A 17,026-nucleotide genomic window follows, 5' to 3' on the forward strand; every position below is an offset into this window, starting at 1 on the left:
GAGATACTTGACTTGCATATTCGTGGTATTTCACACCCCTTCCCTAGAAAAGGTGTCCCTTGGCCACAGTTACCCTACAGCACCCAGGGAAAAACTGAAACAGTAACCTAACTATGTAAAAGAAAGCATTGGAAGATTTTTTTCTTAATCATACAACCAAGTAAGTCAAACCTGATACATTCAGAGGAGCCAAGGGCTTTTCAAAGTTGGGGATGCTAGAAAGCAGCAGGGTTATGTATTTAAAAACAAGTCATTCCATATCTGTAATGTCAAGTGCATTGAAGTCCACTGGTTAAAAACCAATGCTAAATGTTCAAAGAGATTTAGACAAACACAAGCTATTTAGTACAACTGGTTCATTTATTGAAAACTGCTCTAACATAACTTGTTATGAGATTGTCACAGAGTGTAAGAAGGCATCAGAAATGCAACACTGAACAGTCCACGGCTGCATTATCCCTTCCAATTCCCCACCAGCAATTAGGAAGACCCTAAGGCTGTGTGGCTGATACAGTACAAAGGCTCACTACATAATTTAAAAGAGGATTGCAGTACAATATCGTGCTCAAGTCTTAATACATTCAGCTGCTCAAGTGTAAATAAGCTTCAGGGGGATCAGAAATTGCCAGAGATTGCTTAAATCAACTCAGAATTTAATTTGACATAATTCTTTATTATTTTTGTTGTGTGTTTTGTTAAAGATATTTCCATCCTACATAAAGGCTGAAAGACATGCAGTTGTGGCTGCAATCAAAATACTTACTTAGTGAAAGTGATAAGGTATTCTGGGTAAGCTTGAATGTCATTAAAAATTATGAACATGGAAGGGTGGCTCACGTTATCAGTTGAACTATCATACAGATCTACAGAGTTGCTAACATTTTTTTGTGCTGGAGTAATTGATCCTTTTATCCCCAGAGAATATTCTCCAACAAGGACTCGGGCCAAGTACATGTATTTCTTCCCATTCACATCTGGTCTAGAGTACAAGTCCTGGGCAGAATAGTTGGCATTAACAGCAAAGTACGTTCCGTTTCCGAAGTTTGCAGCTGTAGTCAGAAAAGCAAAGGTTTGTGAGTGTTTCAGTAGCAGCAACTCCTTATCTGCCACCTTCTGAGCCTGTGAATCTATGGACAACTCTGCTTTTTATTTGCAGTAGGGAGATACAACAAAATAAATAATTTTGCATACAAGGTAGGGCTATACATGGCATAGCAAATCAGTCCCAGCCCTATAGAGGAAAACAAGAGTTGTTTTGAAAGTTACATTACCGTGCATTCCAGCATAGCTCCGGTTAAATCCTTTTTTGTTAATAAGGGTTAATGACTCCTGACTTGTCCCATGAAACAGAAGCCTCTCATTATTTCTGTTGCCATTTTTTTTATCTATTTCACACTTTTTTATTTGGTAGTTTTTCCATAAATATTGGTTCTGTATCCTTTCAATCTGTGAAGTTTGAAAGTAAGACAGAAAGAAAGTGGGTAGGTTGCTGCCATGAAAAAAATTAGCCTATCAGTCATTCAATCTGCTTCCAAGATTCCCCTCTTAGCTCAAATACACATATATCAGATGATGAAAAAAGTTAGTCAAATCCTTCCAAACTTTGGCATGGCAGATAGCAGAACCCAGCCCAAATCATGAGACAAACACTTTCTGGGAAACAATACAGGAGCTTTTCACAGGTTTCCAGGCTGTAGATGCCTGCTGGGTCTGCACAGCACACATGGCTTATGTGGGCAAAACATGTGCTCTGCTACAGCAAAAACCATTCCAAGGAAGAGCACTCTCCCCTGGAGCTGAAGAAGTTGACTGCTTAAGAGCTGCTCCAAATACCTCAACTGCAACATTAAACTGATTGAAGCTGAATAAAGTTAATGACAGCCAGAAAGACTTGTCCCAACTTTAGAAATCCATGGGGAATTTCTTTTTGTGTTATCAGTATCTTTCATCACATGCCATTAAGTTAGTTATGCTCAGAAATGATGACTTGCTTTTACCTTTTCAATTCTGAATGACTGACAGGTCTGCAGAAACCTTTCTTGCACATCTTTATACTCTCTTGAGTCTGCTTTTAGTTCCACTATTTTGAGTTGCTCATTTTCCATAGGGTCCCACGTTGGAGGGAGCACTATTGACTTTTGATCTGCAGAAGAAACACCATCAATCATTTTCACCCAAATCCCCTGCCTAAAATTAAACATGACCTGCTACAAATCCTTCTAGAAGTCTACACATCTTGCTTATGGATGACTCAGAAAGAAAGATCTCCTTGTATTGTAAAGGACCAGCAGCAAATGGAAGAGGGTATGGCTCAAGAAGAGAAGTGAGCTGAGATCTAGCATGACAATGGCTACATTAGAACATTATTGCCAGTAAGCCTGCTAAGAACATCAGAACACATTACTCTCTTTTCAAAATATTTTAAATAGCTTCTAAGTTCTTTTATTCCCGAGTTTGGCTCCTTTCTACATTCTCCAGAAACGTACCTGCACAAAGCTTCTAACATGTATTTTAAATATTCTCATAATTTCCTTTTCTTTTCTCTTACTGGATGCAACCAGGTTGTTTCACGGGAACCTCAGTCTGTCAAGATGCTTTTCCTTACCTTCAGATTTGTCAATACGTATAATGGATATCTGTCCTCCTTGGTCATCCACAGCAGTCTTGCGTTCCATATCCACTGTGTATATTCGCTCACCAATGATGACTTCAACAGTTTTCTGCTTTGCCTTGTAAGCATTTTCCAACTCCACATTTGTGAGACTGTTGAAGGGTACATAGGAATCCTTTTCACTGTATTTCCATTCAACTGAATTTTGTAGAAGTTTTGCCTGGGCCTCTTTAGCAGCTTTTATCTTGCGGATCATTTTATGAACAGCTGAAGAAGCCTGGCAGACATCTTTTGCAACCCCTGTAATTTCAATAGAGGTACTCTTCAAATTAAGACAAATTTTTAATTTCTTTTCTAGGTCATCCAGTTCTTCAACCTCTTCGTCATCGAAATGAGAGATAGTCTCGTCTACAATTTCTGTATGAGATTGTTCGTTTGAAATTGCCCTTCTCAGCCACTTTTCAGCTTCTTCCACTTCTTTTTTATTTTCGCCACAAATCTGCACAACAGCCAGATCCATTTTCTTTTCCGAAACCACTTTGGTTTTTCCCTTTGGGGAATGTTTCTCAGAGCTCCAGAATGCTACATTGAAATACATAAATATTGTCATTAATATTAATCTCTTTTAGCTGGTGCTAAACAGATTGATCTATAACCCGTATTTAAGTGACATCTACTTACATTTACCCATGTGATATGCCTTGGAAACAAACGATTTGATTCGTGTTGCAGTAGACTGTTCTCTTTTCTGCATGCTTGCTTGGAACACACTCATCAGATGTGGCTGAAAGATGACAACTTTAATAGTTTTCACAGACGTGGCAGGATTCCTTTTTGCAAAGTCAGTTACTGCATCTATCATGTTGCCAGCCACCTCAGCTGGATTGCGGCGTGCCTCTCCTGAAAAAAGTTGCAGATATTTTGCTCTAGAAAGTGTTAATAACTGTTACAGATGATTAAAACATCTTTAAGAGCTATGAACACACCCACACAATCACCTGGATCATAAACAGGTTGAGAATAACGTCAGGTTGGCAATCAAGAAAGGTTTCTACTTATCAGGAAAAGAAAGTTGTGGACCACTTCTCTAGTAAGGGAAAAATGGGAGTTTCCTTTTGTTGGCTTGGCAACCAATCAGGATATGATGTAGATGATATGGCTTGGGTAACTAACAGGCAATAGGCCTGCTGCTCAGTGACCCAGTAGTCAAAATGCAAGCCTAGCTTTATTCATGCAAGAGGTTCCCATGTGCATGGGCTGCAGTTCTGGATTCTCAAGAACAAGAGAAGAAGAAAAAGGGCCAGCCTGGGCTTTTTGACATTTGTATCAATCCTGCTTGTGCAGCTGCTGCCAGAGTTCCATCACCTACTGATTTCAGCAATGGAGAAGCAGGTCCCTGGCTACTCTCTGATGAGCTGCCCACACATACCAGGCTGCAGGTTCTTCAGCAAGCACAGACACGCCTTTGAATCCCTGTTAGCAAGGAAGTGCTGGCTTTAGAAGACTCATGCTCTTGATGTACTAGATCTCTGTAAGGAGTGAAGATTTCTAGCTTTCATAAGCCTCTTAATAGCATTTTTAAAGACTGCATATTTCCAAACATATCTTCACCAAATAATAACCTCTCCAGATAAATCAAACTCATCACTTGAGCCCTGAGATCAGCAGAAACACATGCACTGAACCCTTTTCAGAAAAGGGAGACACAGACCTGTTCCAATTGCTGGGAAGATGACAGAGGTGTACTGCTGCAGCTCACACTCCTGGAGCACCTGGGAAACCAGGGACCTGATATCATTTTGGTAAACAAAATGCATTATGTTTTTGCATGGCAGGTTTCCTGCCTGGGTGATGATATAGTTCTTGCCAGTTTTCTGGGCTGAAACAGAAGTAAGAAAAAATAATCAACAATTATCCCCAATATAGATGTGTACTAGTCCTCATTAGGAAATAAGAAACGTTGAGAAATTTGCCCCAGGATAAGCTTTTGTCTCCTTCCACAAAATGAGCAACCCCTTCACTCAATTTTCTCTTCCAAGGCACAAGAGCTCAGTTTATTTTTGTAAAATATTTGCCTCCTTTGGCAAATAAATTTATTATGTGCCTTTGTTTGTCAGGTTTGCTCAGTAAACTTGAAGAACTTCATGCAGACTGGCAGTCTGTCTACACACACACAAATATGCCATCTACCTGCAGGCACCTAGCCCTCTTGGCCTATGCAAGAACAGCTTGTTTACCTCAGATCTCTTCCACATAGTTCTCTTCCTTTGGTTGATCTTCCTAGCTGATCTCCACACCTGCATATTTCCCACTTCCCTTATTTTCTGGTGGTTTAAACCACATACTCCTCCATCTTTACTCTTTCATTAGAGTTGCTGTCCAGCAGCTGTATTTGGCCCACAAATGGTTTTTCTATTACCATTTTTGCCAGCATCACCCCTTGCTCCTCACTCTGTTTGATGCTGTTTTTATCAAGGAAATCTTTATTAGAATAAGAGGATAACAATAACAATAGATTTAGATCTTTATGTATGCTCAGAAGCTGTCCCTTTCTGAAGATTTTTCCTTTTCTTCCCTCATTAGATGTTTCACAAATACCACATAAACTGATTAAAAACTAGTTGCTGTAACACAGTGTGTAATACAGATGGAACTACAGCAGTCAGTACTGAGAAAATATTCCAAGAGATTCCCTGCCATGCATTAAGACCTTTGGAAAGGTCAGAAATGTTGTACCATACCTAGTACACCACATTCATCTTCAACTGCTTTTCCAGCACCATTCAGAATTGCTCTGGAGACACCTTAAATGAGAAGAGCAACATGGATCCACTGTTACTGCTGTTAAAGTCCCATCTGAGGCAGAAATGTATGCCTCATCACATCTAAAAATGTCTCATTTCTGATAACATTACAGATGATAAATTTAAAACAGTGTAGCCAAAATTTTAGCCTTATATGCTTTTCAATTCAAATTGATGTTTTGAGTACCTAACAAATTTCACTAAGGTCAAAACCTCACTAACATTTCTCTCCTCCTTTAGTCTGAGCGGTGTTCTATAAAAAGATTTTTAGTTTCCCTTTCTGCAAGGGAGTCTTCAACATGCTGTCCAGTAACATAGATAAACAAGTGAATAAAGTTCAGACATTCCCTAATTGAACTTTTGTACCCTAAGAAGCAAAACAGAAACAACACTGTGAAGCAAATAAAAGGCTATAAAGCATTGAAGAGAAATACTTGCTCCTCTTCCTTCCCAGCCCTTCCAAGCACATATACTTTTTTCACACATAGTATCAATTAAAATACCTGTTTTGAGGCTGAAGGTTTGGTTTGTTATGTTTACAATGGCATCTCCCACCTCCTTGGTAATATCACCTTCTGCCACCTGGAACACCACAGAGCCAATTGTCATTTCAGGCACACTGTGTGCTGAGCTTGAAGGGATAGCAGAAAAAGCTGCAGGGAAAGAAATACAGATCCTGAGCAGAAAGGAGTGATTGGGTACAATGCCTACAGAGACCACAGTTTGGCTACAGATTCAGCCTGTGGAAAGGATTGCCTGCCATGCTACTGAAAATCATTCCTTCTCACAGGAGTCTGTACTCAACCTGCACTCATTCCCATCATTTCTGTCATGGCAGGACAGCAGGGAAAATGTGTATTGCAGCACACCTGTTATGCAGACACTACTTAGTGACATTTTACCATTGCAAAACTCCAATGCAAGAGAGCAGCAAACTTTCCAAGTCTCACTCACTTTTTCCTGTGTCTCACAGAGTTTCCAGGCAGGTTTTCTACTTCTTGAAAAGGTGGAACTTTTTACCCACATGTTATTTGTAAAATCATAATTAAGACTTCAACATGTAACTCATTTTTCTACAGGCTGCAGTTCCATTAAGATGGGTAATACCAAAGACATTTCAGTTTGGTTTTGCTATTCATCTGAACATGTAAAAGATTTGAGAGTATTCCAAAAAGACCACTTCAACACACATACTCAGGATCTCACCTGCCTTTCCAGGACAGAGGAAGACACTGCCTTGTTCACAGTTTAATCTACAGCTGCAGCAATAAAAGAAAAAGCACTGCTTGTGCCCTTGACACCTTATAGCTTCTGCTGTTCCAATTTTGAGGGGCGCTATCCAGATACAGAATCACAGAAACACTTTTTTTCTTATCATCTCTAATACTATTGCAGACATAACAGACACTCAGCCTGAAAATATGGCTTTCACAGCAGCCACTCAGACTTTGGGAATGACATGCTCACCAAGCAAGTACCTAAATATCCATAATGAATGCATTCCCTGGAATACTTGAAAAAAAAAATTAAAAAAAACCCAGTAGGCACACAGCTTTGTGATTAAACCTTACCTGGGCTTTGGCTCGTGTCATTTGGAGAAGGCTTCTGCCCTTTAACAGCTACAGACCTGCTTTCAAGTTCATCTGAAAATTCCTAGAGAATGAAATTACAATCAACCCCTGTAGAAGTCTTCACACAGTAAAAATAAAGGTCTGAAAAGCAAAGCTAAAAAGCATTTAGAAAGAACTAAATTGAAATTACTTCACATCATCTGCCACAATGCTGATGGCAAGTCCTGACAGATGTTGTTCTCAGAGAGCAAGGCTGTTCAGTGTGAGCATCACAAAATCACAAATAACTGAGCCAAACCCTAGTTACCATTCCACAGAGACACAGCAGCAGAAGGCATCCTTACAGTGAGTGAGTTGTTTTCATTAGTTCAGCTCTCACAGGGAATGCCACCCTTCTCTAGGCACAATAGCTCAGGCTTTGACACAGTAGCCTTCAAGTTTAGCCTTTCCAAATGTATTGAAAGCTCTAGCACAAAGTACAGAAGGAAACAGATGTAGAAACACTTATCAGGACATCAATTCACGGTGTGACTGCTCTCTTTCAGTGTGAAATGAGTAACTTGGGTGTGGATATGGAAAATTTATGCTAAGGGGACACTGAAGAGAGGGGGATGCAGGATACTTATATGTTTCTACTGGAGAAGTTTACCAGCACAGCAATCCTAGCACAAAGATTCCTCCTAAGCACACCTGTTTGCCAAGGGTGCAGGCACTGAAGCAGTAGTTACAGCAAATTTGTCTGACCTATAGGCTGAAGAATTAGGTGAGTTCATGAGATAAAGAGTAATCACATTTTTGTATGTATTATTCTCAGGAAACAGAAAAGGACAGAAAGGGAGCAGGACTGTACTCGATACGTGGGTAACCATGGGAGGTAGAACCAAAAAGACAGCTTTCAGTACAGATGATCTAGAGACTGTCACCAAACTTTTTCTTTAGTGTAAGAACAAGCACCTTGCAGATTCTTTGAACAGCATCAGATAGCCAAGTATCATAAGACAGACTCACATACACCATAATATAATAGAGAAAGGAAACCACAGTAACTCACCTGAATATTAGCTGTGTCTTTTGTGTGCAACAGGAAGCGAACTTCTTCAAGAGAATTCACTCTGTTTTCACTACTGAATTCAAACACTTTGTCAAACAATAATTTAGCAACAACAGATCTTGGGAATTCTAAATTCCCTGTCCCAATTGCTGGAAAAGTAATTGATTTCAAAGACAGTTCTTCAGCAATCTCCAGGCATTTTGTGATTATGTCACCCAAGACCTGTAAGGCACAATTATTTTTTCAGTTACTGGAGGTAATTTTTTCCCAGTATGTGTAATGTAAGACCTTCCATTTCAGCTATCTCTTCATATTAAAATACAATTAATTCCATACACAAGGAATTCACAAGGAATTTATTAGTCAATAAGGGATCAGCCCACAGTTAAAAAAGAGTGTGTCAAACTCTCTCATCTTCTATGACCCTGTCTCTCATTTCAGAGGAAAAGTGGCATTAAACACACTATAAATCCCAGAAAAATTCAGACAAATAAAGACCCTTTTACCTTTGCAGGTGTGTTTTTCTGGGACCACACAGGTACCACAGCATGAAGCACAACACTGCAAGCCAGATTGTAACCTTTAGTTTTCAACACAGATCCTTCCTCAGGTATTCTTCCTCCACCTTCTTTGCTCAAGCCTGTCTGAAGCATGGGCCCTGCCTTGCTCAGCAGAGCTTTACCAAGTGGCCCTTTGTCAAGCTGGAGATCTTTGCCAACACTGACAACAACAACGGATGTCTGAAAAACACACAAGCAAAAACTCTAGCTTGTCAATATCATATTTAAATTTTGCATTGGATAATCAAATACAGCCTGCCTGATGTTCTACAAGGTAAATTTTTGGGACAGTAACCAGAGAGAACAAAGTTTTGGAATAAACCAGAAATTATGTCCAATACTAATATCATGAGCCTGCCTGAAGAAAGACAAAACTGAGCTAACAACGAAATTAAATTCAGCCTAATGGGAGTGAGAACTCTGCATTCCTTGTTTATTCACTCTGCCTCCATTTGAAAAACATTTTTGCAAGTTTGTTCTCAAAGAGAGGCTCACAGACCAAAATCTGAGTTCAGTGAGGTAGGCAGGGCCTCCCATGTATGGCTAGTTTAGGGGGACACGAAGACACTGAGGACAAACAAGACTTGGGGTAATCTAAGGAGAAAGAAGTGAGAAAAGCAGTAATTTATGAATGAGAGAAGTACAAAGGGCACTAAACATTGTGTCAAACCCTTTATTTAGCTCCTCAGGAAGAGCCCCATACACATTTTAACATATATTCTGCCCTGGCCAACTGGAGGAGCTGCATGCACAAGCTGTGGGAGGCATCCACTCCTCAGAGGTTTTGCAGAAGGGTCCGGGATGAAGCTGCTTCCAGTACTGGCAATCCCATTAAAGAATCTATCAGCCAGCTAACAGAAATTCAGTGCAGAAGGCAACCAGAAATCAATGATCAAAATCACTGGTTCTCCACAGGAAGTGCAATACCAGCTGCATGACTACGAATGACATTGGTTTTGTGTTTGTTAGTTTTAAAAAAAGACACAAAAGAACCCACTTTTTATTTCAAAAGGAGATAATTTAGAACACTTACTGCAGCATCTTCAATGCTTCCTGTTTGCAGGACGATGTGAAGGCCTTCCTGAGTTGTTATGAATGGGAAGTTATTCATACACTTCATACGCTTGGAAGTTCTCTGCCTGGGTTGAGGAACTGAAGTGACATGATGCAGTGGCCTGTAGGAAGCTGAAGACTCTGAAAACACTTCTCCAAATGCCTTGCTGAAAGCCTGAATGTTATCCTGTGTAAAACCCACAAGATGAACCTCCTTCAAGCTGCTGTTCCCCTTGGACTCTTCCAAGGTCTCCTTGATGGAGGATACAATGGAATAAGTACACAGTTCCATCGGGAAGCCAAAAATCCCTCCACTTATAGCAGGCAGAGCTATGGAACTATGCTTGTGCCTTTCAGCTAGTTGTAGACATTTTTTCACTGTCTTCCTCAACAGGTTCACACAGATTTCTGGTCTGTCGCTGCTCCACCTGGGCCCGACAGCGTGGATGACGTTCTTGCAGGGCAGTTTCCCGGCACGCGTCGTTACGGCATCACCAGGCTGCAAATTCCCCAGCATCCTCACCAGCTCATCACACTCCTCCTGCAGTGCTGGCCCAGCTGCTCTTGACAGCGCCTCAGCCAGGCCACCAATGTGTTTTAGGTCTTCATTAGATGCATTCACCACAACATCAACAGGATGAGTGCACAAGTCAGCTTCATAAAGCGCTATTACAGTTTCACCCATCGTCACCTGCATATGGAGCTTGCCTCTGTTACTGTGTTCTTCTGGCTGCTCTTCCAGTAGGACTAAACACTTGTACATTTCTTTTATATTGAGGGCCAAAAGGTGTGCTTGCTCTTTTATATATGCCTTGGCTCCTGGCAAGTCAATCACCATGCGCTTAAAATGCAAGCCAGACAGAATTTGCTCAACTAAGCTGACTCCCTCCAACACTTTTGTCTTTGGCCCACTCAACAATATAACTTCACAGTTCTTCTGAGTGCTAAAGTCAACTTTCACACCCTTTTTTGGTAGGGCAGCCCAATCATTGACCTTCTCTTTCTTAAAAAACTTTATCAGTGCCATCGGCTTCCCTTCAATGACCTTTTGCACCTGTGTGTTTTCATCTATAAAGCTGGAAAGTTCTTTAAAGGCTTTTGCTACAGCTTCAGAAAGACCAGCAATCATGATCTGACTCTCTGCCTGAGTGACTGCTACAGCTCCATTAGAGCAGTTTTCCTTGACTAGCATCTGCCATTCCTCCTTCTGAAGGACCGACTCATCCCCCAAAGTAATACTTTTGTGGTCCAGTTCTTTCTTTATTTTTTCCTCTGCTTTTAGGAGATCTTCAGGAGCATTCCCTTTCAGGATGATCTCTCCCACACCAAGCTCATAAAAGACATTAATTTCTTTTGATATAAACAGGCTCTGTGACAGAGTTTCATTATCAATATGCTCTAAAAACTGAAAAATAGAAGGGTGGACATTAATTGCTTTCTTTGCCATTTTGTATACATGATCAAGTATTTCTCCTTTTACTTTGTAAACTTCCTCAGGCACTCCAGACAGGTTAATGCTCTTCTCCAAATTATCATAAGTCATTTGCAGGTTTGGGAATTCTTTATGAAATTTTTCTTCCAGACCAGTAATCTGTAAAATTCCATAGTCCCCTGGATTCACTGTCTTGACTTTCAGTTCAGTTCTTTTCTTTTCTCTTTCAATTTCTCTGGTGGTCTTTTCGATCAGAAGCTTCAGTTCTTGTTCAACCTTCTTCACAACTTCTTTTTCACCTACTAGAACATGTAAATCCTTGGAAATATATGGGATCATCAGAACTTCATCATGGAGAAAGCTGTTCATAATGGCTTCCCACACCTCTGTGTTTACTTGACATTTAATTGCTTCATACTTTGATATGGTGTGTGAAAATGCTGTGGAAACTTCTTTTTTCCATGCCTTGACCAATTTAGATACAGATCTCTTCCGCTCAGAAAAAATAGCTGAAGGATGCAAAGTAACTGTTGGATCTGCACAGAGGGGACCAGGCCACACTGGCACACAATTACACTTTGCCATTTCATGATCTATTGCCTTAATTAAGCTACTATTTCCTTGCAAATAAATCCAGATATAGGGATCCAGAGGCAATGTAATTGGATCTGGTTTCTTTATCTGTGGTCCTTCCTTTCCATATAGAGCCGTTTCCAGTGAGGTGTAGAAAGGATAGACAAAGATTGGTGTTTTGTTGAGTGAATGCTTCTTTGCCAGGATATTTGTTACATCTAAAACAAACAAACAACCCCCAAAGTTATTAATGTCACCACTTAGGATCTTCTCTTTTATTCTGGGGTTTTTTTTCATTGTTTGGGGGTTTTAAAACTGTATTTTCTATATAATAGTGTTTGTTATTTTTAAGAACGGTTTTAGATTAATTTCCTCCACTTCCCAAATAGAAATAATTCCAGATTTCTGAAGAATTATTCATTTTAAATGTCAGAAACTGAGTTGAAGAGAGACAGTCAAGCACAACAGCATCCACCTCTGGGAGGAGGCGTGCACAATCTCTGCCCCCACTTCTCTTATATGCTATACTTGAAGCTCCACAGTTGTCTGGGCTATTACTCAGCGGTTCAATCCACAGCTCCTCTGTTTTCCCAAAAGACCATCTCTTCAATTCTCCCCTTCACTGCAATGCCCCCAGCTTCTCCCTTGTCCTACACTTTTCACAGTCACTCATCTTTCTGCCACTGACTGGACAACCCACAGCACCTGCTCTCCAGCCAAAAAGCTGCCCAAGGAATTGTCCTGAGATGAGCCAGACTGGCACGTTGCCATGGGCAGCTGGTGCCCAAGATGGCAGATGGGGGGGAAATCTCCTGTGCCCAGGGGGCTGTGCACTCCCCATAGAACTCAAACTGCAACCTGAACTCTGTAAGAATCAAGGCCTGGGTGAAATAAACTTTCTAGAAAATGAAAAAATTCTATGCCTTATGGCCAGCTGGTCCAAAACTGAAGCTTGCACTCAACTTAGCATGAGACCTCTGGGCAAAGCACCACATCTGCCATTTTACAAGGGCAAAGGAGGTATTTCTCTAGAAAATTCCCATTTTGGTCTTTAAATGGGAGGTGCTCAAACAACAAGGGCTCTGCATTTCTGCAATACCTTTTTGGTCACCAAATGTAATGATAGCTGCATCTTCATCAGGCAGCAGTTGAACATCCACGGTCTGTGCACCGCCGTACTTCTCATTTTCAAAGTAGAGAGCTATGTAGTGACTGGAGGTGTTGGGTGGTATATTTTCAGCCCTAACAGTTTTTGTTTGCTCAAGGCACCATGCAGTAATGTTTTGTTCCCTTGCTCTCTGGTTTTGATTCAGCATTTCAACAAATTCCTCTGCATCTAGAAAGAGAAAGGAGAAGAAAAAAGAAAAGATCAAACTTGGAGCTTGTTTTTCTGCCATGATGTTAGCAGACTATCGCTGTGTACACCAATCAAAGCACTGAATTACAAAACCAGTCCAGAGCTGCCCACAAAGCTACCTCCTTCCACGTATTCAGTATCTGTCACTCAGTATTCCCCCCATGGTTGATTACAATTGTTGACTACAATGACTGCAGCTGGAATTTGCCACTGGTTTTCCTACGACTGTCACTGGGTTCTTTAGCTCCAGCAGAAAGCAACACCAGGTTCATTTTTAGGCTATGGCTTTGTACACAACTAATAAGACACAAGTTAAGAATTCAAATTCTCTCCATTTTATGATAAATACATTCTCATTTCAGCTATTTCCCCCCCTGTTATTCTCACAATAAAAGACAGTCAAATCACTTTTCCGTCTGCCAAGGAAAAACAATTAAGTTTCTTAAATATCCTTATTTCCTAAAGGCTACCCAAAAAATTTAGGACTGGAGCATGACTTGAGAGACAAATCATTTCTAAGGCAGAAAAACCTACACCTTCTCTGAAGGACAGCTTTTGGCAAGGACAGCTTTTACCATTGTTCTGTTCTCAGACCAAGTACATCCTTTATTGCTTGTTTTAAGTTATAGTTTGGTTTTAGTCCTACCTGTTGTGTTTACTATCAAAACCAGAGCTAGCTCTCTTTCTGACTTGCACTGGCCTCTGTAGCTCACAGATAAAGGTTATGGCATTAATTTAAGTGAAGTAAATCCTCCTTTAAAAGGACACAATATCAGATCAAATCTTAAAAATACAAAAGATAATACTTCCAGTTTAATCTCACTCACACACACGCATACAAACAGGTACCTAATAAAAAGAGCTTCAACTCTGACTCCTTCTTACCAGTATTTCCAGTGAAAGTAACTACAGCAGCACATAACTCAGGTATCATTTCCACACTGAAGTCACCATCCTCCTCTGACAAGCCACTGACATTCTCTACCAGCAAAATTAACATGCAATCTTTGATCGTATCCTTCACATTTTCCAGCACAACTGCGGTGGGAAGCAGGGATCCTTCAGAGTTCTCCACTTGGCAAGACTCCTGGGAAGTTGCCACTTGCCATGGCTTCACAATCAGATCAATTTTACTCAAGTGATGCTTTCTTTGTAAAACTTCTTGGGCATCTGGTCCCACAGAAAAACAGAGATGTCACAGCAGAGTAGCATGTTAATAGCAATAATATACCATTTCTGCTTGGAGCAATGCCCACAGAGAGATCCTGCACCAGCAAAGGCCTATTTTTAAAAGAGAGCTTAAGCAGTGTAACACCCATAACATACCTTGCTCTTCCTGAAAGGTGATGATCACTTGGTCATCCTTTTTGACAGAGGACTTAATGGGCCCCCCACCAGACCTCCTTTTACTTTCAAAGTACATTTCCAAAATCTCATGTTCTATTTCCTTCCCAAAGGCAGTGGTTACTACTACAGCAGAAGTCCTAGAGGTTGCTTTCTCTGCTTCCAATTTCTCACATGATTCTGAAATAAAAGATCAGACCCTAATGCCTTCGGCAAAAGTTAAAAAGAAAACCAAGCTTCCCACCTTCCAAGCTTTCACACCACTTTTTGTTCAGATCACACTCAGGGTCAGGGAAAAGAACAGGGTAAGAATCCCAAAGAAGTTAAGCAGATGACTAGCAGGAGTTGCTGCATCAACACATAGGGAGGAAATGCTTCGGTTCATCACCAGGCGAGGACAGCAGAAGTAAAAGATACAAAAGCTTCTTCACAAACATGCAATGAGGGGAAGCAGTGTTCCCCATTCACAGTTCAGACACAGCTGTGGGTCACCTGGGTTTGATACTTGCTGGCTGCCACGGCTGCTCAGGAGTACCTGGGGTACACAGCTCCCGATGCTCTGGCACAGGGCTGCCCCAGCAAGGCTGGCAGCAGCTGGGAAGGTCTGGGTAGGGACAGCCTCAGCCAGAGCAAAGGCCAGCATTCACTGCTGTCCCCAAAGAAAGTGACCTGTCTGAGGCACACAGTGAAGTGGGGGTTCTAAAGGGACTTACAGAAAGGAAAAAATACATTTATTTCTTTTAGCTCTGATCACAACTACTATACTACATTAGACAAACAACACAAGCCACGAGGGTGACCAGGGCACTGCTGCAGCAGAAAGGTCCAGCAAACCAAAGGAGCAAGAATACAACAGTCACCACCAGTGAGTGTGTCACTTACCTGTCTTCTCCTGCTGAGTACACACAGGGGTTTCCTTATTCTGACAGATGGGAAGAGACACCTGGGGTTCATTAACTAGAGATAAATGACAACAGTTTCTCAGTTGCTGGGTACTTCAAGAAGAAAACGGACACATTAATGTACACCTAGGAGCTAACACCGCTTGAATTTTCATTTGACACTAAGAATCACAGATTTCCACAGATATCTCTATTTTTAAGCCAAAAGTTGAATTGGTTACAGAAAGATGCTGAGCTCAAGACGCTTTGGGCATAATGTCAGCACACAGTTGTGCTGCACGAACCACCAGGAGCAGGTCCTGCCACGCAGTACAGCACTTTCCTCACACAAAGAGCTGCACTGGACATAAGAAATGCTGAGGACTTCAGCCCTTGGGAGGGAAGCGCCTTTGAAAACTGAGATCTCTGGAAGAGACGCTGTCAGGACGTGTTTGACCCAGCATAACCACGCAACTTCCTAGTTTAGAACAAGAGGAAATGCAGGTGCATTAGAAAACAAAGGACAGTGGTAAGATTCACCAGACTGCTTTTGCAGCCCGTGCCCTCAGCCCTCACCTGCACAATCACCCAGCTATGCACAAGCAGGTACTCTGAAAGCAGAGCTCAGCGAGCTGTGTATTATCCCTGTGCATATGGATTACTTCTGTGTGTACTGGCAGTCACACACTGATTAGCTGTGTATTGGCCATGCGTGTGTATTAGCCAGATGTGTATTGAGTAGCAGTGCGTGTATTGATTATGCAGTGTATGTGTATTAGCCGTGATAGCGTGGTCGGTCTGTCCGGTGCCTGGGATGTGGCTCGGGGACTGTAGCACCTCAGGAACTTCATCGTGTTTGGGATTCGGGAAGTGAAGGGGAGCGCCGGGGAGAAGAATCAAAGCGCTACAGCGCCGTTCGGCCGGCCCGGCCAAGCAGCGGCTCCGCCGCTTCCCCACGCCCGCTGCTCCGCAGGGCTCGCCGGGCCGGTGCCCCGCCAGCCCCGGAGCCCCCGCAGCCCCCGCAGCCCCGGAGCCCCCGCAGCCCCTACCTGGCGCCTGGGTCCCGCCGGCCGGACCCGCCTCCTGCAAGGGCACGAGAGGAGAGCGGTCACCAGCGGTCCCCAGCGGCCACCCCGCCCGCCCGCAGCCGCGCCCGCCTCACCTGCGCGGGGTCGCCGTCCGCCGGCAACGCGGTGACCTGCAGCGACAGCCGCTCTCCGGACCCCCACACCAACTCGTGGGCCGGCCGCCTCAGCACCCGCTCCCTCACTGCCAACAGAACAGGCACCGGTCAGGGAGCGCGGCCGCCCCCCGCGGGCATCGCCATCAGCCCCCCGGCCCCGGCCCGGCCCGGCCGCTCACCCTCGGGCCGGGCGAAGCAGACGAGGATGTGCCCGGTGCCGGTGTCGCTCCCGGTCCGCAGCTCGCACTCGCCGCCGCCCGAGCGCTTCTGGCTCTGGAAGTAGCAGAGCAGCTTCTTCCTCAGCGAGGGCGGCGGCTCGGCGGGGCCCCAGTCCCCCCGCACCAGCAGCGGGAAGGAGCACGGCCGCTGCCCCTCCATGGCCGCCCGGCCGCTCCTCTCCCGTCGCTTTTGCTTTCGATTCTCGGAACCCGAGGCGCCTGGGGCTCCGCCCAGGGCCGGGAACCCGCCTCCGCCTCCGGGCCCATCGGGACGGCCGGGGGTCCCGGGCTCCGCCGCGCCTCCTCACGGGGCAGGACAGGCCTCACCGCCCCCGGCGCCTCCGCAGAGCCGCACAAGAACCAAGTGTCACACAGTGCTTTCGGCCCC

The 17,026-nt window shown here is 43.2% G+C and overlaps 1 protein-coding gene across 1 annotated transcript; it reads right to left on the reverse strand.

Annotated features, from left to right (window-relative positions):
* Positions 1–341: 341 nt before the first annotated feature.
* On the reverse strand, positions 342–16,830 carry LOC131560493 (protein mono-ADP-ribosyltransferase PARP14-like). The gene is made up of 19 exons (XM_058809262.1): positions 16,600–16,830; positions 16,400–16,506; positions 16,287–16,320; positions 15,239–15,313; positions 14,339–14,536; positions 13,898–14,182; positions 12,755–12,991; positions 9,631–11,873; positions 8,544–8,777; positions 8,038–8,259; positions 6,987–7,068; positions 5,919–6,068; positions 5,353–5,415; positions 4,323–4,490; positions 3,293–3,511; positions 2,606–3,193; positions 1,998–2,143; positions 1,272–1,446; positions 342–1,049 (listed from the first exon to the last, which is right to left on the reverse strand). Exons 1-19 carry the CDS (start codon positions 16,796–16,798, stop codon positions 760–762), a joined length of 5,715 nt encoding a protein of 1,904 aa, XP_058665245.1. The 5' UTR covers positions 16,799–16,830; the 3' UTR covers positions 342–759.
* Between the last annotated feature and the right edge of the window lie 196 nt (positions 16,831–17,026).

The sequence above is a fragment of the Ammospiza caudacuta genome, chromosome 8, assembly GCF_027887145.1.
Source record: "Ammospiza caudacuta isolate bAmmCau1 chromosome 8, bAmmCau1.pri, whole genome shotgun sequence".
NCBI classification, from domain to species: Eukaryota; Metazoa; Chordata; class Aves; order Passeriformes; family Passerellidae; genus Ammospiza; species Ammospiza caudacuta.